Source organism: Cotesia typhae, unplaced genomic scaffold, assembly GCF_013202065.1.
Source record: "Cotesia typhae breed Kobodo isofemale line unplaced genomic scaffold, CoteBio_Ctyphae contig_22, whole genome shotgun sequence".
In the NCBI taxonomy this organism is placed as follows: Eukaryota; Metazoa; Arthropoda; class Insecta; order Hymenoptera; family Braconidae; genus Cotesia; species Cotesia typhae.
This window is the reverse complement of record NW_027423728.1, coordinates 3834907-3857800: the sequence shown is the minus strand read 5'-3', so window position 1 is coordinate 3857800 and position 22894 is coordinate 3834907. Positions and strand designations below refer to the sequence as shown.

The 22894-nt window shown below is 29.0% G+C and overlaps 4 protein-coding genes across 6 annotated transcripts in view; 2 read left to right on the top strand and 2 right to left on the bottom strand.

The window, feature by feature from the left end:
• Window positions 1-22894, top strand: part of LOC141523922 (A disintegrin and metalloproteinase with thrombospondin motifs 15) — a 97628-nt gene that overhangs the window by 29472 nt on the left and 45262 nt on the right. For both annotated transcript variants that reach the window (XM_074237500.1, XM_074237501.1), the window contains exon 6: window positions 19216-19399. In XM_074237500.1, coding sequence (XP_074093601.1) covers window positions 19216-19399 — 184 coding nt within the window. The remainder of the gene's footprint in view (window positions 1-19215; window positions 19400-22894) is intronic.
• On the top strand, window positions 2224-4126 carry LOC141523931 (uncharacterized). The gene has a single exon (XM_074237513.1). It carries the CDS (start codon window positions 3118-3120, stop codon window positions 3856-3858), a length of 741 nt encoding a protein of 246 aa, XP_074093614.1. The 5' UTR covers window positions 2224-3117; the 3' UTR covers window positions 3859-4126.
• LOC141524036 (uncharacterized) lies at window positions 19472-20690 on the bottom strand. The gene is made up of 3 exons (XM_074237681.1): window positions 20428-20690; window positions 19954-20364; window positions 19472-19877 (listed from the first exon to the last, which is right to left on the bottom strand). Exons 1-3 carry the CDS (start codon window positions 20688-20690, stop codon window positions 19664-19666), a joined length of 888 nt encoding a protein of 295 aa, XP_074093782.1. The 3' UTR covers window positions 19472-19663.
• Window positions 21335-22796, bottom strand: LOC141523933 (uncharacterized). Of its 2 annotated transcripts, XM_074237515.1 has the most exons (3): window positions 22700-22796; window positions 21882-22621; window positions 21335-21813 (listed from the first exon to the last, which is right to left on the bottom strand). In XM_074237515.1, the coding sequence occupies exons 2-3, from the start codon at window positions 22151-22153 to the stop codon at window positions 21522-21524; spliced, it is 564 nt and encodes a 187-aa protein (XP_074093616.1). In that variant the 5' UTR covers window positions 22154-22621; window positions 22700-22796; the 3' UTR covers window positions 21335-21521. The 2 variants fall into 2 exon arrangements, with proteins under 2 accessions (XP_074093616.1, XP_074093615.1); XM_074237514.1 differs by having other exon boundaries at window positions 21882-22790.

Below are 22894 nucleotides of genomic sequence, written 5' to 3'. Positions count from 1 at the left end.
CGCAAGTACACTCGTAAATCATTGCATTACTCTTGGAGACAGCCTGAACAAGATCCTCCCGTCTAGTCATCTACATCGCGTGTTTGTAATAAAAAACACTGCCCCAAGAAAAAAGGTATGATGTCATCATTTTTGGGAGCTAAGTGAGATTCCTCTACACGTCAGCTGTTATGCGCTGAAATGAGACGAGTCTTGCTTACTGATTTGTAATAAAATCCTCTATACTCAATTTGTGATGATAAAAATCCAGGAACAAAATTTTTTTATGTGCTGACAATCAGAAATTTGTAAAAATGTGTGCTTACAATTACCGCGCTTAGCATGACGGAATAATTATTCTGGCGCCAGATAGATATATTATATCTATATATAGGTGTGTTATTGCTATTGCTAATACACACTACCAGTATTTTATATTTAAATTTATAATATATGTTACGCATACGCATTCGTATCATGTATTGGCAAAATATTACAACCGGGCCGCGTGTATTTGCTCAGTGTAGCTGTACTTTTTTTTTCAACACTTGTTATTATTCATTTTGTAATGTAACATATATATCGAGCGCACATGGTTTCATATTAACTTTGTTGAGGGTATGTTCGTAATGATATTGCATCAATGTAATGTAAGGTAGATCAAAGACCAAAATCTTTTACACTTAGTATTTTAACGAATTTTTAAATTGTAATCCATTTTTTTTTTTTACTGAAAAATTTAATTAAATTGTTGAGAAACTTAACGAGTGAATGATTTTTTAGTTAATTTAATCTCTCCGGAGTAAAATTAACTCCGAGAAAAATTTCATTCATATTATTAATAAAAAATTTCCCCAGAGCTAATTCTTCATTTTTTTTTATTAAATAAAAAAATGGTTTTTATTCATTTCATAATTTTAAAATGCGTATTTAGAAATTGAAAAAATTAATAGAACCTTTTTCTTTAGTTTGGTATAAAAAATGAATTTTAGTTTTTAAAAAAAATTGCATCAATATTTTTTAACAAATTAATTAATTTTATTTAATATTAAATTTGTTTATTCTAAAAAAAAATTTATTTGAGTCGAAAAAACTCCGTACTCGTATATTTCGAAATAAAATCCATAGTCGCCCCAGATTTTCTCCCAATTTTTTATAGTGTATGTTAAATTCCTGACCATACTAATTTTTTCTCCGGTGAGAAACCGTTAAATCACAGGGTCGTAAAAATAATAATTATCGTAAAGTCTTTAAACGGCGGAACTCTACTTGACACTAATTTATACGATTTATATCATTAAAATCTAACCACTGGTCAGTAATATTTCCGTGGCATTGTCACGATTTAGTATCGGTCATTTGAAATAGATAAAAAATTCTTGAAATGTAGTGCTGAGGTCTAATCAAAGCTTGTTAAGGATATGACTCATTTTTTTGACAGTAAACTAACATTAAAAAATAAGATGGACATAAAATTAAAAACAAAAAAAAAATTTTATTATTTATATTAAAAAAATTAAAAATAAATTTTATCACTTTATTATTAGTAAAAACGATCAATATTCTTATAAACGGTTAACATCAATTAATACTATTAATAGAAAAAATTAAATTGTTTTTCAATGGGAAAATTTTCTTACTATTAATAATCAGAAATTTTTAAGCTTGGAGTCTTTGCAAAATTTAGAAAAAAATTACAACAATATTTTTACAGAAGTGTTATAAAAATTGAATATTCAAGTCGGATCACTGAACGGTAGCTCATACCCTAAACTAACACCAACAATAAATCCGAGAATTTATTATGATTATGATTATTATTATTATTATTATTTAAATAAAGTAAAATACAAAATACATATATTAAATCACTTAAAATAACTGGTTGTAAGTTGTAAGTATCTCGGGTTAGGCACGTGCGTATTGAACGTGTGCGTGAGAATGATTCAAGTGGTTGAGGAAAAAAAGGTCAAAGACGAAAACTACTCGAAGAAAGTGAAGTAAAACAAAAAAGAAAAGGAAGCAAAAAAAGCTGGAAGAAAAGGAAGAGACGGAGAAGAAAGGGCGACTGAGCTGCTGGTGGATCTTGTACTTGGGGTCGTTGATATTTAGATGGAGGCAGCCTGCTCGTATGGACGCAAAAACGTCGTTAAATGCCCAACTCCATGGAGGTCCGGTCTCCGTCTCTGGTACAAGTTCTGTGTAGGTCATTGGACCCTCCTGGGATATTAAATCTTTCTGAAATACATTATCTAAGTATAATGGACATATATAATAAGGGCTCGTTTGCTTTTAATCAACAAAACATTTACTTTTTGTTGCTAAGTCAAATAATTCATTTTCTAAATGTAAATATTAGCAGAGAGAAGAGAATAGTTTTATTCCTAATGAGTAGCATTTTACACAGCTCTAATTTTCATGCATTGCAGTAATATTTATTCTTTATCTATTATCGAAAAATTTTTTAATGTATCTTTTATTTCTGATAGCAATTTAGTTTATTTATGATTTTATTGCCCCCGATTTTAAATTCACTGTAATTTTGAACTTCTTGAAGTACCTTCGCGCAATTTCAAATGCCACACCATCAATTGTCACTAGCTCAAATTTTGATTTTAGTTTTGTGAAATGTTTATTTAATTTAAAAAAAAAATTTTTTTCTCAGGTTATTCCAAAAATTATTTTTACGGATAATTTGTAATTACTCTAGTCGACGTCATAATAACTTCGATATAAATTCCATTAGTAAATTATCGAATTAAAGTTATTACCAGATTCTTTATTTCTTTTGTGTGAATGCTTGAAAGAAAATTGTAATTGGCGTTGTTGATACATTTTTACGATATGTAGTTCGACAAAACAAAGCCGTTTTGCATTTTTAAATAATTTTGGACTTTGTCATGTAGACCTCTTCATGATTTATTGGTTCCAATCGTTACGCTCCCTACTTTATAAATGAAATTTAAGTTGAATTTTTTTTAAACAATGGAAAAAACTTGAATCATTCTAAAATTACGCTAGAATGTTCCAGAAAAATTTTTATAACTCAATTAATTACAATTGTGTTAAAGATAGATAAATTATTAACGACTTTGTTTTGTAGCCTATACGCTTTACCAATATTAAAAATAATAATTAATGTTATTGATACTATTATTACCACTACCACATCCGTTTCTTTTTTTACTTCTATCCCTGCTTTTCAAAAATTACAAAGTATTTATAACCAGCTACATACGTGAAGATTGTCAAGTTACAAGTAATTTCTTAACTAAATTACAACACATATTTCTAATAAGTGAAAAAATGTTTTTAAAAAATTTGACGTCAAAGCTAGTTTTTTTGGTCGCTATTCTCCAGATTAACAGCATTTTCGCTGGACCAACCACAAAATGGCAACGATTAGATACTGACTCTAAAGAAGCGATTCATCTTGCTCAGAAGGCATTAAATCAATACATCTCTCAGTTTTACCCCGGATCCCAGCAAATGATAGTAACGAAAATTTCTTCAGTAGAAATCAACCTTGATACCAAGGAGTTCTTTGTTGATGCGAAATTTGAAGAAAGCGATTGCTCTAGGGGAAATTACTCTGCTACCTGCAAGATTCTCAAAAATGGGCTCCATTCCACTTGTCATTTTCAGGGCGTGGACAACAATCCTGAGCAATACAATTTTGGTAGTTTGAATTGCCAAGGTAATTCAGCATCTTTACTAATGGCAACGTCAAACCTGTTTCTAAATCCAATGCAGATGCAAGACATGTTCGCAAAGCCAATACCAGTGTCGAATTTTTTCCCACAAAATAATGGAAATTCAAATCCATTCAACTTTTACAACGTAGATGAGGCTTTTTGGAATAATTTCGGTCCGCAATAGTTGATTTTTTATTGAATTATCCACTTCGAATTCCGAGGAGTCAAAAATTGCTGAATCAATTTAAATATTCAAAATTTTTATTACAGTATTCATACACTTGGTAAATTGTTTCTCTTTTCATAAATAGATAAGGTTTTAATGTCGGTTTTTATTGTATCTAAAATTTCGTCAAAATATATAAATCTTTGTTCAAAATAGTAATCCACGATTCAAGGTATCAAAAAATTATTTACTTCTATTTCCTTTTCCTCATGGTGACCAAAAGGACGAATCTATATGGATAGAAATTAGATTTAGATTTAGTTTTTATTTAAATTTGATGCCAAGGCAACAAGCCAAATGGCAATTTATAAAACATAGTTAAACAATTTCTACATGAAGAAATTAATATCAAAATCTTTTCTATGAGTACATAGTATAGAGTACATAATAATACAAAGTAATGTGTAACAGTTTTACCTGCTCAGGTTGGCCCCTAATCAATTTTATAAATGAATGAACAAAACTAATAACCAATATAATTATTAGGGCGCCACCAGGATTTTTAATCACGGTTCCTGGAACCGGTCCAGAGCTGAGAAAACTTAATCTTAGGGTAGAGAGAGTGGAGGAAGGCGCTGTTGAATAATAAATAATTAATTAACAAGGTTGATCAACATTTATTAACAATAAAAAAAAAAACTTAACAAGGTTTGACTTAAAACTAGTTAACAAAATTCACTCACGCACACACTAACCACACTTAACAATATCTTAATCTCGACGAGCTCCTTCCGGCGTCTACCCGTCGATTTCTAACACGTGCCCCTCCCGGCGTCTACCCGATTTCTAAACCTACAATCACCCGCACAGAGACGAATCATATACCGGGCTCGTTAACTCGGCTCACAGGAGTAACAGCCCAGCGACGAAACATAGACCTAGATATTCCTGCAGCTTATACACACTTTACTACAGAACAACAGCCCAGCGACGAAACATAGACCTAATCACTCTGCAACTCACACATAACCCACACTTGTCTCACACTCACACTACTAACTGACTATAATTGATTTTTACTTTATAAATTTTAACAAATAAAATTGACTGTAACTAATTCTAATTAAATATTTTAAATCAATTATTCAATCATTAGTAAATTAATAAAACGACAAACAATATTCAATTTACAACCAATTCTCAAATTCCAATTGTTGTTTTTAATTCCATTAAAATATTAGATGGATTAAAATTCCTCAGTAACTTATAATCATGGTCTTAACAATATACAATAACTATTTAAAACAAAAGGTCTTAATACCTTGAATTAACTTTTGATAATTAAATAAATCACAATATAAAATTCTCAATCACGTTCAAAATTATTAACACAAGTTTAATTAATTAATTCTGACTAAGTTTTTACTGTGACAATTTTTGACTCAATTAACTGAACTCTTGGACTTAATGTCCACGCCGATAATTATCAAATTAGAGTAATATTAATTTAATTAATTCACGGACTTAATCCCAAAATTATTAAATTCACACTTGACGGAATAATTTTATAATATAATATTCTCAATAAATAACTCCTAATATAATATTCTTAATAATTTTCCACTCTATAATATTCTCAATTAATAATTTTCCTAATATAAAATATTCAATAATTTTCCAATCTATATTTTTCCTCAATAATTAATTCTCAATATAGAATTCTTAATAATTAATTCTTAATATAAAATATTATCAATAATTTTCTGATCGTTTTATCAATTATAAAAATTTCGGCACAAGTCGAAATATTCAAATTTTAATTGCTAGAATATTCGCTAGCTGTTTTGCTTGACCTTTGGTATTGGAATTTACTGCGACACAAAAATTGACGCTTGACCGAAATTCCACGAATAAAAATTTGTCGATTTTACAAAGTTAATCAATTTTACTAAGTTAATTATTATAAAAATAAATTTAACGAATTTCCAGATGTTAATTAATTGATTGAAAATTTTTAGTTATTAAAATTTTCCCGCAAGGTCGATTGAGTGATCCTCGGGTATAAACCCCCATGAAAATCATTAAATCCAAAACTAGCAAATGTTCCACAATTAATCTATTAATAATCGTCGATTAAACGATCCATAATAATTAAATAGGAGAAGTAACTGGGCATTCGGTAAACCGCGGTCCACTTCTTTCCCATAGAGTAATAATTGATACCTTGACGAACAAAACGATGATCTAACTCACTCGTTGAGGATGAAGTCCTAGTTGTAGTTGGCTTCCTTCGTCTCGTCACTACTCTCGGGAACGGTCCTTTTTGATTCCCGTGGCACTCAGTCTGGCGGTCACACTACTTCTCCCTTTTCCACTGCACGGCTCACCTATTTTAACCCAAACTCACCCCCTCCTATTCTCCCTTTAGGCCCGAAGATCGAGACGCGCCAGTGCTATGTCGAATAATTATCGATATCCGGTGACATCGATTAAGGGTAATTTTACCCTGTTACAAATGGATTAACAAATTTGCATATAAACAAGATACAAACAATATAACAAGTCTTCATAATTTATAATAATTCTTAATAATTCTCAATAATTCTGTGGATTGCACTTATTTTATCCTTAATTTTAATCATCATAATCTAACTCTCATTCTTTAATGTATTAGACTTAAATTTATTATTTATTATTTTTATTATTTAATATTTGTTTAACGTTTAATTAGGTATTGGTCTTCAAATAATACATTTGAAACTTTAAAATATCATTATAAATTGACTATTGGCGAGAATGATATGAAACCATGGGATAAAGGGAATGATATGAAAAGGCACAACTCCAGGTCAAGACTTTTCCAACGATATCAAATTTAACCATAAAAAGCAATTTTATCATATAAATACACTGGCCACAAAATTTCGCCTATTTTCTCAATAATATAGATAAAAAAATTTGAAACATGTTTGATCCTGCAGGCCATTATTAAAACTTCCTGCTATTTTCGAGTTCAAACATTCAAAAGTTCTAAGAATTGTTTCAGAACATTTTTATAATTTTAAAATTTAAAAGTTACCTCAAAAAAACGTACAGAATTTTTTTCTTTACTTTTATTTCATAAATATCTCTGAAACGCCTCGACTGATTGATTTTTAAATCTAATCAAATCTAAGTTTCAGTAAATTTTATTAAACAACGTTTCGCTAATAAAAAAACGTGGAGATTTACCGAAATCTCTATTCAATAATTAAAATACCGGATTTAGAATTTTTGTCCCCGCAATCATGCGTCTAAACGAAAGTCTAAAAATTAGTATTGTTAAAGTAAATTTAAAACGTTAAATTATTGAAATAAGCTGTAATCTATTCATCAGCTCAACATTATACGAACTATTTTAATTAAATATCATTACAACACTTGTAACGACAAATATATTACAATAACTAAATATTTGACGCATATGTTACAGTTAATTCCGTTCTTTTATAGTCAACACTTGTGTGGATGATCATTGAGTATTATCTTTTTTTTGTTATTATGATTATTTTTTTAATTATTGCTTCTTTATGATGGTCGTTAAGAAGTGGCTGACGTGTACGCGTTATTTTAGTAGAATTGTGAGGGAATAACTATATCATTCTCGTTTCAACCGTCTTCTTTAAAAAACGTACGTAATTTAAAAATGTTTAAGTACAAGTTGATAACTTTAATGCTAGTGGCATTATACTGTATTCTACAAGTATCGGAAGTTTTTGGCAGTGATGATAATGAAGAAAAATGGAATTTATTAAACAAAAAGTCTCTTGATGTTATAAATGCAGCCAAAGATGGTATACGGGAATACGAAATTTCAAACAATGTTACCCATAAATTTACCATTTTGAACGTCATTAACGCTTTGTACCATTGGGAATCAAGTTCGATGGTCGAATATATAATTGTAGCGAAATTTAAAGAAACCAATTGTCCACGCGATTCAGATGTTGATGCCAACTCATGTAATATTCTTGAAGATGAGGATTCAAAGCTATGTTTGATTTACAAAAAAGAACCATATCATGCTAGCGGTCGTGTTACTGTGTTTTGCGATTAATTTATTTTAATGTTCATTGATATTTGTTACTCATTGTTTGGTTACCCATACCTTTAATTTGTATAGTTACTTCTTACTTATTCTCAAGTTTTAAATTTAATTTAAAAATTTTTAATCATTATTAACCAAGAATGTATGTTGAAAATTTATAAAATAAAAATATGTTCTAATCTTTATCATTTTGTTATTCTTGTTTCAAGGTCATTTCGCAAGACTCCCAAAAAGAATAATTTATATTACGAATAAATCTTATTGAAAAATTAATGAATGATACGTAAAATGTGTATAAAAAGTATACTTTTAATAGTTATTTTTTGAAAAATTTTCGTATATGTTTTAACTATAATTGAAATACATTAAAAATAATTACATGTATGAATAAATATAAAAATTTATCTTAAACTATGTAATGTTTTCTAGGTATTTCAATCATAATTAAAATATATATAAAATCGGCGTAAATTCATCTATTTCAATTGTATTTTTTATAGTTTTATCTATTTTCAATATATTTTTGATATTTAAAAATATCATCTGTGATTTGAATTACCTTATAAACGGTTAATTGATTTCAAATTTCACCTACTTGTGCATCATGCGTTTAATTAGGCATATTCCAAGTTTCGATTAGCAAAATTAATAGATAAATAAATAGTCTTGGCCCTCTCAGGGCCATCACATATTTTTACAGTGTGATTCAATGCATAGTAAATATAATAATATAATCATTTATATTTTATATTAAAAAAACGTAAATTCTAAAATTCTATTAAGTAGAAATAAAAATCTTTGTTCTACTGAAAATGATGTAATTTTTTATGTTTTTTCCACTCATTATTACGAAATAAACCCAAAAGTTTAATTGACTTGTTTTTGTTGTTTTTAATTACCGATCATTAAGACATAGCTATGTCTTAATTTCATCGTTTTACAATATATAGATAAAGTCAAACAAGTGGTAACCATAATATTAAGAAACTTAGTCAATCTCCATTCCATTTAAACAAATTAGTCGACAATAATAAGTAATATAATTACAATAATAACATTCAAGACAGACAGTAACAGACTGGAAAAATTTTTCGGAGTTTATTTTGAGATACAACAGTGTTAACCTTAAATTTTGCCTGATGAAGTTGTGAAATACAACGAAACGTTGCAACATTTAAAAAATTTAACACTGAGTTATTTTTTATGATCCAAGTTTCTGATAATTTTCATTATTATAAAATTTCTTTATTTACAATTACTGACAAATAGCGAAGACTTAATTATTATTATTATTATTCAATTTATTCGCTTTGGTAGTTTAAAAACTACCATTTAGAGTCATAAAATGGTAAAAACTACTATTTAGAGTCATAAAATCAATATTCTAATATTTTATTTATAATAAAATGAACTCTGCTTATAATTAAAAATAAAAATAAAAATAGATAAAAAAAAATTACATGTAACTTCGTTGGGAATCGAACCGTAGACCGCGTAACTAAATTAGTGAGTCTTGCAAAGTGTTCAATAATTTTAAAAATATCTCACTATAAATTGCAAATAACAAGTTAATTTTTGATAATAATTCTCGATAATTAATAAATTAATTTAATATGAGGAAATTAATATATGGATGAGAACAAGTTTTGCGATGACAGTAATTTATAAGCTCAATTAATTATGACAATTCTCCCTGGGGTGTTACTTAAAATGATATTTGTCTGCATTGAGAACATAGTTACATTATTTATGCGAAATAAATTATTTGCATAATTAAAATTAATTTCAACAATTAATAGTCTCATGTCTTGTGTTTTCTGTTTTCTGTATTATACATATGTAAAAACGCGTGTAATTAATAATCGGAATTGAATTTTAAGTGATAAAATAAATATATTTTATGTCAATTCTTGAGATAATTTAGCATCAAATGCTTTTTCCTGATGTTTAATTTAAAAAATATAAAAATATTATAATTTATGTGAATATAATAGGTTTCATCATCGGTGTTCTCTCGGCAGATTTTGATGATGGCTATTTAAAAATAATACTATAAGTATAAATGAATAATTTCATTATAGCGAATGTTAGATGAAGAGAATATCAACAGGACAGGCTCCTGCTGACTTGAGGCTCGTGAAATCAATTATAAAAGGGTTCTTCACTAAAAGTTAGCCGCACTTGTCGCTTTTATTCATTTACTTTCTTTCTCCGAGGCAATTTTATTCTCAAGACAGGGCTCTATTATCTATAAATTTATAATTAAGCCCAGATATTTGTTATTTAGTGCTTTTTTATTGGTCATAATTTAATTTTTTATTTTAACTTGAATGTTTTTGTTTTCAATCCTAATAGTTTTATTTATTTCATGTATAAATGGATATTAACATGCTTTTTATTTTTATAATTAATATCTTGGTAATCATTGGAGCGAGAAAAAAAAGTTTCATACAAAAGTTGTAGCCAAAAATTTCTTTTTTTAAAAAAAATTTGACCGGCTACTTGATTTTGATTATAAAAAAAATTATGAGATTTTTAAGTAGGTTCAAAAATTTGAAATTGAGCTTCAATGTTAATAATTAACTGATCATATTAAACTTTAACTAATTTTAATTTCCGAAATTACTGAGACTAGAAAAAAACATTTTAGATAAAAGTTGAAGCTAAAGGTCTGGTCTTTTGAAAAAAAATTGATCGCTTAATATCCTAAAGATATTACTGTAATTTTATCCCAAAGTTGTTAATAAATCTAAAAAATTTTAATCATAAATCTCCAGGATATTTAAAATACATAAAATATATTGTTCTTGCCATGATACTGTAATCATTTAATTTCAATGTCTTATTTAGACGCAATATTTTATGATTTCACTACTTCTTATTTCTGTAAAAAAAAAATAATTCGGTGTTCGACAGTAAATCATTTTTGTGCCTAAAATCGACAATAAAGAAGGTATTAATAAATAAAAACTGGATTATTTCCATGATTTAGCAATAAATGTCAAAGGAGTAAATAAATCGAATTATTTAAAAATAGAAATAAACTGTTTAGTGTGTTTCAGCCTTGATTTTGATTGCCGAGTTATGGGCGAATGAAACAGTAATGCATTTAAGTGTAATAATAAAATTAGTTTGAACTAAATGCGTATCAAAAGTCATAATAATAATCTTCATGATCATCATCATCATCATTGCTGTTGATAGTAAACATATTGAGTACAAAATAGTTAATTTAAATAGTAGAAAATTGTTTGGGTTACGCTAGTTTCAGTGGTAAATAGATTATCAAGTAAATAGATTATTATTTTACGCTAGTCTGACAATAAACTGATTGCTTCTTTTATTCAAGATAAATCTTTCATTTTCAATTTATTTTATTGGATACTTTCCAATGTAGACTGTTTTATTTATGTTCTGATTATTTTACTGTTTCAAATAAATTTAAATTATTAACACAAAAATACCTTGGAAAATATTTATTACACCAACTTTATTTTTTTTTTAATTTGATTATTGTGAATCTTGAATAATTTTTATTTCGGTAAATAATGGAATTAAAAAAAAAATAGTTTCATCAGTAAATAAAATTTTGCTTTATTAAACAATGACTTTTGTTAAATTGCACTGTACTTTTTTAACTATTGACGTTTTTAAAGATATAAGCTCATCCCGATGTTACACTCATCAAGAGCTTTCATTTGAATACCCACATGCATTTTTTATATATTTTTTATATATTTTTCATATATACATATATATAATATATATAAATATATGAAAAATTGATGTGGGTACTGAAATAAAAGCTCTTGATGAGTGTAACATCGGGATGAGCTTATATCTTTAAAATTGTTAATTGTTCACAAGATACAATGTCATTTCTTAATTATGTATCTAATAGAGATAGAGCATTTTCGAATAAAGCCTAAATACTTATCATCATAAATTGACTATTGATGAGAATGATATGAAACATTAAAAAGGCACAACTCCAGATCAAGACTTTTCCAACGATATCAAATTTAACCATAAAAACCCATATTATCATATAAATACACTGGCCACAAAATTTTTCTTATTCTCTTAATAATATAGATCATTTCAGTAATTTTTCAAAGCCCTTTAATGTTTTGTTGTTTCGAGTCTTTGAAAAAGAAAAAAGTGAATAGTAAATAGACAAAGCTAATAAAATATGATAGTGCATTTGATTATGACATATCGTGACTCACATGTATCTTGAGATCTTAATCAAGTCCCCGACGGGCAAATTGCCGGGATAGTCACTCCGCAACTTATTTGGCATGCTTTTCAATTGATAGGTTAGACGGAATTGAACTACTGTAATTTAGCTTCCGTATATATTTATATTTATGTTGACATCTAAACAATGATACTTTTTGAAAATTTCTAATACGAGCGAGTACTACGTTTGTACATATATTACAATTTATAATTTTTATGTCAATAATGATTTCCATTTATCATGTATGTATGTATGCATGGAACCAACCGGCGTGCATAACTAGATGAATAATCGATTTTCAGGAAGCTATAATAACAATTGTATATCATGAATCGAAATTGAAAATTCAGAAATAAAATATTTCATTGTGTCTCATCGGCCACCCGTGAGTCATATTGTGTTCATGTTTTACATCCCCGAACGCTGTAAATGTTAAAAAGGTTGTGTATATAAAATCACAGCGGTAACTAACGTGACCCCTGTAAATTTTAATCCATTACTTTTTTTTATATACTACCAACTTCATTGTGAAATACCCTAGTCATCGTAAAAAATTTTATCAAATTTAGTGGGTCGTAAAAATTGTCGTTTTTTTTTTTTTTTTTATCAAACATTAAACATTTTTCAGTAAATTCTAAATTTTTAAAATAATTTTTCGAAGCTTTTGATCTTTAAGGAAGAAATTTTTTTTTAAATAACGAGTTTAATGCTTTTGAAGTCTCGTTAAAAATTTTTTCACCATTAGTTGACAAGTAATCGGTTATCTCCGTGAAAAATGTCGCTTTAACTTTGACAGCTCATAAGTCCTTAGAGCTCATCGATCTCTCTCCAGTAGATTTATTATTATTATTACAGACACTAAAATCTGGAATTGATGTACAAATTTACTAGCGCCCACTTGCTTTCTAACGTTTTTAAAACCGCATAATTGCGCCCACTATGTTAAAAAATGGCTAATTTTAAATTTAACATTCTTGCTTGGTATAAATAAAGAAAAAAATATCGATTGAATTAAGCCGATAAATTCGGCCATGTGGCTCTAATATAAAAAAGAATAAATAAAAAATGGGTAACATGTGAATGGACGATATAAAAATTCTCGGTCATGAATCTCTTAAGGACCAAAAGTATTTGACCTCATAATTCACTTGCTTAAAAGACTTTAACTGATACTTTGCTTGTCCTCCCACATAAAATAAAATCAACTAAAAACCAGCCAGTTAAAACTTGATCGAATAAGACCTGATCGAATGTGTCTTGCGATTTACTGCATGTCCAATGTAATATAAACTCTATAGTATTAAATATTAAATACTTTATGCATTATACTTAACAAAGGAAATCACATATATGCACATAACATATTTGATTTAGTCTCATACTTTTTAGAACAGTGAAAAAAAAACTAGTTGATTCAAAAGAAGTATCGTTGATTTTAAAAAATGATTTTGACGAGAAGAAATTGACTTGATTCAAAAATTTTTTCTCTTAAAACTCGTTTTTTTTTGGCAAAAATAAATTTTACTTCTTTTAAGCTTTTAGTTCGTTATAATACCACTAGATGGCCAGGCGACGGAAGTGTGCTCGCTTTTGGAATTGTAAAATTTGGAGAAATTCAAAACTTCGGAAAACAATTTCGTTTTTCTTTAGGAATCTTATATTTTTTATTCAACTAAAAGTTTCTTCACTATATCCATAATTGTTACTGGCGTCTTTAAATACAGTTATTTCGATAAAATATATAAACAGTATTTATAAAATATTGAAATTGGGTCAATTTTTTCGAATGTTTTTGATAAGTCTCTTATTCTTTCAGCGGATAGTAAGTTTGATTGAGAACGTAAATAGCCATAGTATCAAGCTTTGAGTTTACATTAACAACACTTTAATATTTATATTGAGAATTTAGAATAGAACTACGGCTTGAATGTTTTTTAATTAAAACAAAAAAAAAAAACATAAGATAACAACAGTAAATTCTAAAGGAAAATAAAGTAGTGAGTTGTGGGTCTATATTGTCGACAAGTTGATACACCATCTTCTTGTCTTGTCTTATGTCTTATATCTGCCTACGTCTGGCTACCTTCACGGTCTTGTTCATTAAATTAAACATAACAACACAATCTTACATATTATATTCGCACCCCCCTTTATATCTGCTTAGCTGGTTCTCCTTGCTATCTATCTATCTATCATACATTAATACTGCCTATATTTTTCTTTATTGCCGAGACCATTCGTTTCTAATTAAGCGAGTGGCATTAAAAAACAAACCTCCTATCCCAAATTAAATATCAGTGCAATACAGCTGTACTATTAACCATTTTATTTTTCACATTCCATTCGCGCCAACAACACACTCACTATTACATATTTTTATAAATTTTTATTTCAAGGATTGCTTTTACGATTTTGACATCGATCCATCTTTTTATTTTGTTGCGTTCAATAAAAACTTTATTATTTCTTTTTTATTTCGCAAGTTTAATTTAATGATTCATATGCTGTAAATTTTGAATTCTTTAATTCATTATTACACGACTTTATCACAGGCACGTAAATTCAACCGCGTATTTCAATTACGCGGACCCGGGTTCGATTCCCGGCGACTGTCAGTTTAAAATTATTTTTATTAACTTCAATTGTTTTAAGATCCAACAATATTTTTTTAATAAAAACTACGAACATAAATCAAGATTGTTAAATATATATATATTGTATACAATAAAGAAAGACTCAGGATTGAGGAGGGTAAGAATTTTCCACATATGAATGCTCGATTTGCATTATCTCTTTTACATTCTCCCTTTCTGAAGCTACCATCAGTATAATAAACACATCTATACATATATAGCAACGCAGTACAAAGAATTACTTCAGGGTTACCGAGAACTCTTGCCAGATATCTTTTTCCAGACATTTAAACTTTTCGTGTTCAGTTGTTCTTGTCTGCTACTACTAACACATACAAAGCTAAATCAAATATGTTGCTTGTATGCTTGTAAGATTGCTTTCATTTGTTAGTGTAATAAAAAAAAAAATGCACTGAAAAAAACTCTTGGCTCAAGGGAAATATTATCAAAAATTTCATTCTAGTTTTGGAATATTCAGTTATAATTAATTCAAAAAATTCAATCGTGAATTGAAAAAGTAAAAGTTTTTAAAAGATTTCTCTAGAATCAAATAATTTTTTTCCACTTATTAAACTTCAATTGGATATTTTTATACTTTGTTATCATCAAAATTGATCAAATTTCTTCTATAAAGTTATAATTCCCCACATTCCTAATAGTCGATCCAAAATCTCGAATTTTTTCAAGCCTTATAACTTTAAAAGCGAGCACATTTACTCCGCCTAGCCATCTAGCGGTAACCTCACGCATTAAAAACTTCGAAAAAGTAGAATTTCTTTTCTCGAACCCAGATCGAAATTCAAGACGTAAAATTCTTAAATCAAGTCATAATATAAGGTTTTCTAAAAAACAATATAAAATTTTATTTTTGGATTAAGAATGTTTCTCATCAATCTACTAGTTTATTTCCAGTATGCCTTTCTACATATTATCAAAATAACTATATTTAACCACACAAATACCCACTATATATACCAGTGAATCTTAAATCTCGTATGGAATTCAAGTCTTTGTTCTCAATGAGGATATTTATATTTCAGTACACAAGTGATATTTAAAGATAGCAATCAATGGTCATGTACATGTGTCAACTGGAAATAACTATCCCATATAAATTATCATTCAATATTTATTAACTATTATTTGTTGGTATCGAATAAACATCAACAAGATGAAGATAGTATAAATAATAAAAAAGAAGAAAAATTAAGGACGACAATCGTTGAAAGGTGGAAGACCTAGCACCTCGATCTATCGTTTCGTAATTTTAATTCCCGTCTTCTTACTGTCCCGTACTGATACTTATATACTTCCATTTAAATATATATATATTGGCAGCACGTAGAATGTTAAGTACTGGAATCTGCAATGCAATAAGATGTATAAAATATACTATAAAAGTATGTATTCGTTTTATCGCACTACCCTCTTATGTCAAGAAAATATCTACCGATCTTTGTATTAAGACTGCAATCTCTATATTATTTATGCTTGTATATATTAATGGGTTTACGGGTGTACCGAGCTGAATAATTTATTCAAATATACATACTTATTTATTGACAGTAATGAAGTAACTATGTAACTGGTGACTTTGGATGTAAATAATTTACTTGCAGTCATGATCAATTTTTATCGCTATTTATTAACTTATCTTCCGTGGAAGGTGATGTGAATGATATTGATATGGATAATCCGAGGATGTTTAACAAGCTGTAGTTAACGAACTTTAACTTACATTTATGCTTGACAAGTAGTTGATACTTATATTAAATTATAATACGTTTTTATTATTTGTTCAAGATTTGAGAGGTATTCATGCTAAGGTTGTTGAGAAAAATTTTTTATGAATAGTATATTATCGATAACATATTACTAATCTTTTATTTTAAATTATTTTCTTTTGGATAATTTTTTTCATTGATTTTTATGGCTTTTAAAATTACGATTCTTAGAAAATTTGGGAAAAATTTTTGAAAAATTAAAAAAAAAACCCTTTAAATAAAAAAAAAATTGAACAAACCTAAAAAATTTAATAAAAAAGGTTTTGGAAAAATTTCTAGAAAATCTACAATAAATTTTGGGAATTTTTATAAAAAATCAAGTTTTGGAAAATTAAAAAAAATTCAATTTATCTGTTTTCTTAAAAAGTTTTTATTCATTCTTTCTCCTTTAAAAACAAAAAGCAACCTCTTAAAAAGCTCCATTCATTCTTTAAAGTAATAATCCAAAAGACAAAAATAATATCACAGTACATAAAGGTATACATTAATAATACTTGTAGACTATCAGTGATAACCCGGGGCTTATTATCCTCGTATTCTTATTCTAATCCAGTTTATCAGGCCCCAGCGCTGGCTACCCGGTACCTGGTACCTGCAAGTAGTGTAACAAGGAACGGGGGCTAACGGGGTGTCACAACGTCGTGCCAAGGGTGTTCTCGGTAACCACAAGGTGGACAAGACGCCCCCGCTAAATATATACCGCCTACGTGCATTCCGCGGTGAGCGTGCCTTTAAATACTTTTAAAATTAAAGCAACAATAATAAAAACAACAACAATCACCACAAAATAAAAAGGTTAAGTGTAGCGAGTAGTGAGTAGATATAGAGGAATGATTCAAGAAGCATTGAACTTGAACTTGCTCGTGTTTCCCCTCCTCGGCGCCTACACGACTCCCTCATTGTAAGTCGTGATGTCAGAAGTATTACTTACACTTATACTGTTACTTATACTTACTTATACTTATACTGTTTTTATTATAATTTATCAGTTCATCCACCATTTAATCATTTATTCATTTAATCCTTGTTATTTTTGGTTAATTCTTTAAAGTAATACATCGCGCAATTTAAACTGTCTCGATTAAAATATGATGCGATATTAATAATAATAATAATAATAATAATAATAATAATAAGGAATAAAGAAGGAGCGACTGCGATTGTGGAACAGAATGAAATGTCTGGTTGCTCAATGATGTACTTCGTTAAGCGTATTAAAATGCAGTCGGCTCACCAGGGCAATGCATTTAAAGATAAATATGGATATTTATGTTGTATGCTCTGTGGTATTTATATGACAATACTAATATTTGGTTTATTTATAGACATGTGGAAATGAAATAAACATGTTATGGTTACACTTTATTTGGATTTTAGAAATATTTATTCATATTATTCAATGAAAAAATAATTAAGTTCTGTAAAAAGTACAATTTTCAAATGTTTTAGAGGGATAATTCTATACAAATAGTTTCAAGAAAATTTGTACAATTTTTTACAATGACTATCCTAATTCATGAAAATAACTGCGGCTTTCTCGTTTCAATCACACCAACTGCGATTTCTTAGATTTTTTCTAATTAGCTTTTTGAAAAAAAAATTTCACACTCTAAATTAGTAAAACATTTGATTTCATGAAGCATCTGAACGTCTTGAAACAAACTCTAATTACATCCTTGAATATGTTCTCAACTTTTTATCTTAACTATCCCAACAATCATTGTACTCAACAAAACTACTTACATCAATGTATGAAACATAATTCAACTCACTACAATTAATAAGATTTTGTAAGACGTCGTTGAACGAGAAAATAATTAACAGTTATTTTGTTTGACATCCACCGCGGTATCATACATTGAGCAATCTATAATTTATATTCTTTCCATTTCTCAACATCGCACGTTATTCCAACAGATAATTAATAATTTTATTTATTAATCCATCTCACTTGAATTTCTAGATTATTGTTCTTAACACATTGTGCAATATTTCATTCGATTGTATTTGTTGCAAAATTTAAAAAGTTAAAACTACTTTTTGTAATGGAAATTACAAAATTATTAAACATTTTACATTTCAAAATAAAACTTCAATTAAATCCTCAAATATTTATACTTCTCCCACCACACTAAAATACAAAACAGAAGATAACGACTTAAGTACCTCGTATTGTTGTAGTTAATCCAGAATTACTGAGAAAAACATTTAAATAAACGTGGAATGCATTACATTTGATTGCATTAGAAGAAATACTACTGAATGATGTTTTACATCTGCCAGATCTCAGGTTACGTTCAACAAAGTTCACTCTTTTCCGACTAAATCGACGTACTATATCAAACATTATGCTTAAAGTCATACATAGTAATATTTACAGGAGACGCAACGTGTCTTCATTATGACGTCACTCATCTTTTTTATATTACATTTTCTCACGGAATATTACATTTTCTATCTTTAGCCTTTAAGTGAATTTTTGTTTTATTTTTGAACGTTAACTTAAATTATGTATTACGTATGATAGTTTTCAAACATCGATATAAATAATCCCAATATTTTGGGCGCCAACTATTTGAAAACACGTGCAAAATATATTAGACTAATTGTAAAATCATGTTGTTTCAGACCGGTCATATGAAGACATCCAGCGGAAGCTACATCATAAAGCCGACGACAAATCGAATTGAGGATAAGGACACTGCCAACAAGTTTTCATTCGAACATGTCATTTATCGCGTTTCTGCGACGAGAACAAATTCTAACAATGTCGATTTGCCAGATGAATCCGGTCACAATTGTGGAGTTATAGGTAAGTCGTTTTCACGTTTTTTTTTTAATTTGTATAAATAATTATTGTGGTACATCATCAAGTATAAATAATTTAGAGCGTGGTCACTCTGAATAGGAATAATTCAATCATTGTTACCATCGTTAATTTTTTAATTGTTATAGTTCTTTATTTTTAAACAAAAGGAAAAAAATCACTAGCTAAAGTCTAATTAAGAGTATCTTTAGACTTAAAATACTGGTGAAGCTGTAGATCAAATATTCTGAGGGCTAAAAAACCTCCGTATCATTTATGCCCACGGAGAATGACCCCCACGCCCCCTAAAAGGAATTCCGGATCGCCTCCAACTTCTTGAGCGTCAAAAAACGGAACTGTTGACTGCCCGGCATCTTTCTTCAAATCCGAAGCTTTGAATCTTATGAACTTATTTTTTTTCGAAATGATTAAATTTTTAGGTGATCGAATAAGATTGTCTGGATTTGTTATGACCATTTCTTCTCTAAAAGATAAAATAATTGAAATTATTTTCAAATGATCTGAACGCAGTTTTCAAATAAAGATCAATTAAAACCAACCTAGTGTCCTCATTTCCTGAAGACCAGTATGTTTCAAGAAGACTAAGATTTCCTGATGAGAAATCGAATCGTGTGATTCGAATTTCCAATCCAATCGAATCTTCTCCGAATGCACTAACAAAATTCCCAGCATGATGAAGTCTAACTCCCGTGACAACGAATCTTTCAGGAGCAAACACGTCGTCAAAATTAATCCCATTTGTAAGTCCATAATCGACTCCCGACGTGAGTTGCTTTGAATAGTTAACATTGACATCAACGAAAAATTTTTGAAATTTACTATCTTTACGAATAGTTTCGAGTTCTATCCAATTAGAATCGCGGATAAGTTCATTGGGATACAGCTTACCCTGCTTGATTTGAATCTGCATTATGTTATCCTTCTGCATGAATTTCACTCCCACAACAATCCTGTTCAAAATTTGAATCATACATTAATTATCAGAGATTTCTTTAGGAATTACAAATACGTACATTCCGTCATTAATATCCGAGACTTGCTCTCTGAAGCTGATTACAGCAACTTGAGGCCCCTCGGAGAATGGATTTATTACACAATTACAAACACAATAATCACATTCACGTAATTTTCCAGGGTGATAATAACTTTCAATAGATTCAATTTTGTTCAAACAATTTCCGTGATTAAAGTGTCCATACACGACACCATTTTTGTCCTTGAACCATTCGTAACATCTTGAACTTGTATTGCTAGACTTAATTACGAAGGAAAACATTGATTATTATTTATTTTATATTATTTCTGAGTGTAATGAGTATGAGTCAATTAACAAGTTAGTGCAAAAACCTAACGGTGAAGGATTATCTCAGAGAGGCGTGGTTAAGGCTTATTGCTGGGGAAAGTTGCTCAAAAAGGAGTAAACTAGGCAAAGATAAAGCCTGTTGCTAAGATAGGTTGCTATAAAAGCTGTAAAAGAGTGAGTTAAAAGAGCGAGTTAAAAGTAATTCTACAGTTAAATTTAACTTATATTGATTTATCTGATGTATATTATAAATATCTGATAGTTGAATACCTAACGAATTTTCAATTGCAAGTAGTAATAACAATTTTAAGTAAAAATTCGAAACCATTGTTTTTATTCTGAGAAATTCGACTCATAAAAAATTATATTTCGATATGATGTTAAAACTATGGGTCGTATATTGTACATCAAAATTGTTCTAAACTTAGCTATTAATTGCTATCATTCTCACTTACAATTGGTCAATTTTTATGATTATTAACCGATTTATAGTTCTGTTTTATGATGACTTGAAATTTATTTTATATTTTAAAGTTAAAAGTAGTGATATTCGGTTAGCGTTATCAATACTACTTAGATAAAAAAAATATGTCAGTGTCGAAATTTTATTTCTAAAAATACTTAGAAATGGCATTGAAAAAAATAAAAACTTTTTTTTCTGATTTTTTTTATTTTATGCTTGCACAATTCCAGGAAAACAATGTTCACATACTGCAAATGATTTCTTAATTCTATTAAGTTGTTAGCTCACTGAGTGAATGTACAATAATTCAGTTCGATATTTTCAATTTTGTCAGCTCAACATTACAAGAAGTTTGATCGCTCTTGAAAGAATTTTGAGAGATTCATGTCATAAATTCTGAACGCCAAGAACCCTCCGTAACCTTCATGACCTCGGTGCATTAATCCGATTCCCCCTAAAGGAAAGTCAATTTCGCCTTCCACATCTTGAGCATCAAAAAACGGTATTGTTGATTGCCCAGCATCTTTTTTCAAATCTGACATCACAAACTTGATAAACTGATTTGTTTTTGAGTCGATAAAATTCTTTGGTGAGTTCGACGGAATATCTGGACTGTTATAGATCATTTCTTCTCTGAAAAGAACTATCAATTACAGTTTGATCATACATAAAGAAGTGACAAAAAAAATCAATAAGCACACCTTAACTTTTTAGAATCTCCAGAAATCCAAAACGTTCTTTCAAGATTAATCAATTTGCCAGTGATGTAATCATAAGGGGTCACACGAATTTGAAGTTGAACCCTTACATCTTTAAGTTGCAAATTAAAACTAGAATCCGTAACCCTTTTAAATTTGACTCCCGTGACAACGAAACCATCAGGAGCGACCAAATTATCGAAGTTCACGCTTTCAGGTCTGGTATAATCTACTCCCAATTTCAGCGTTCGTGAGGTGCCATTGATCTTAACCATATATCTAAAAGGTTGAAATACTTTCTTGAAACTTTCTAATGGCTTCCATGCAGAGTTGGTGATCAATCCGTTGGGATTCCCTTTGCCTTCTTTGATCTGGACATGGATCACGTTGTCCTTCTTCGCAAATCTCACTCCTACGACTATCCTAATGACCAATTAACAATTGAATTGTTCAATACTGTTCTGTTGATGATTGTAATGAATATAAATTAATCCTACGAACTTGTTTTCCATTATATCTGAAACTTGCTCTCTGAAGCTGATGACGTTTATCTGCTGATGCTTCCACAGTGAGTTTGCAAAACAAGTGCATACACAAAAATCGCAGTCTCGAATTCGAGATGGACTGTAATAACTGTCCCAAGTTGTTAACTTGCCTCGACATTGTCGATGATCTGTATCGCCAAATTCTTCGCCATTTCGGCCTACAAACCACTCGTAGCGCCTTGAACTCTTTTCGTCAGACTAAGTTAAGGGTTTAATCAATAATTATTGTGATTATCAATCAGTAACGTAATATTCTGCACAAAAAATAATATTTACTTTACAAATAGTATAACCCAAGGTAACATATTGACAGTCCTGGAAATTGCTGCACTCCGTTCGATTAATAAGACCAGTCAACTGACTTAGATCGCAATTATGGCTGCAAGAATTCGTAACACTAATTAACCTTTCTTCAATTATTATAGTCTGAATCATTTTCTCTAATTCGTAGTAATAGAAACCTTCGTTATC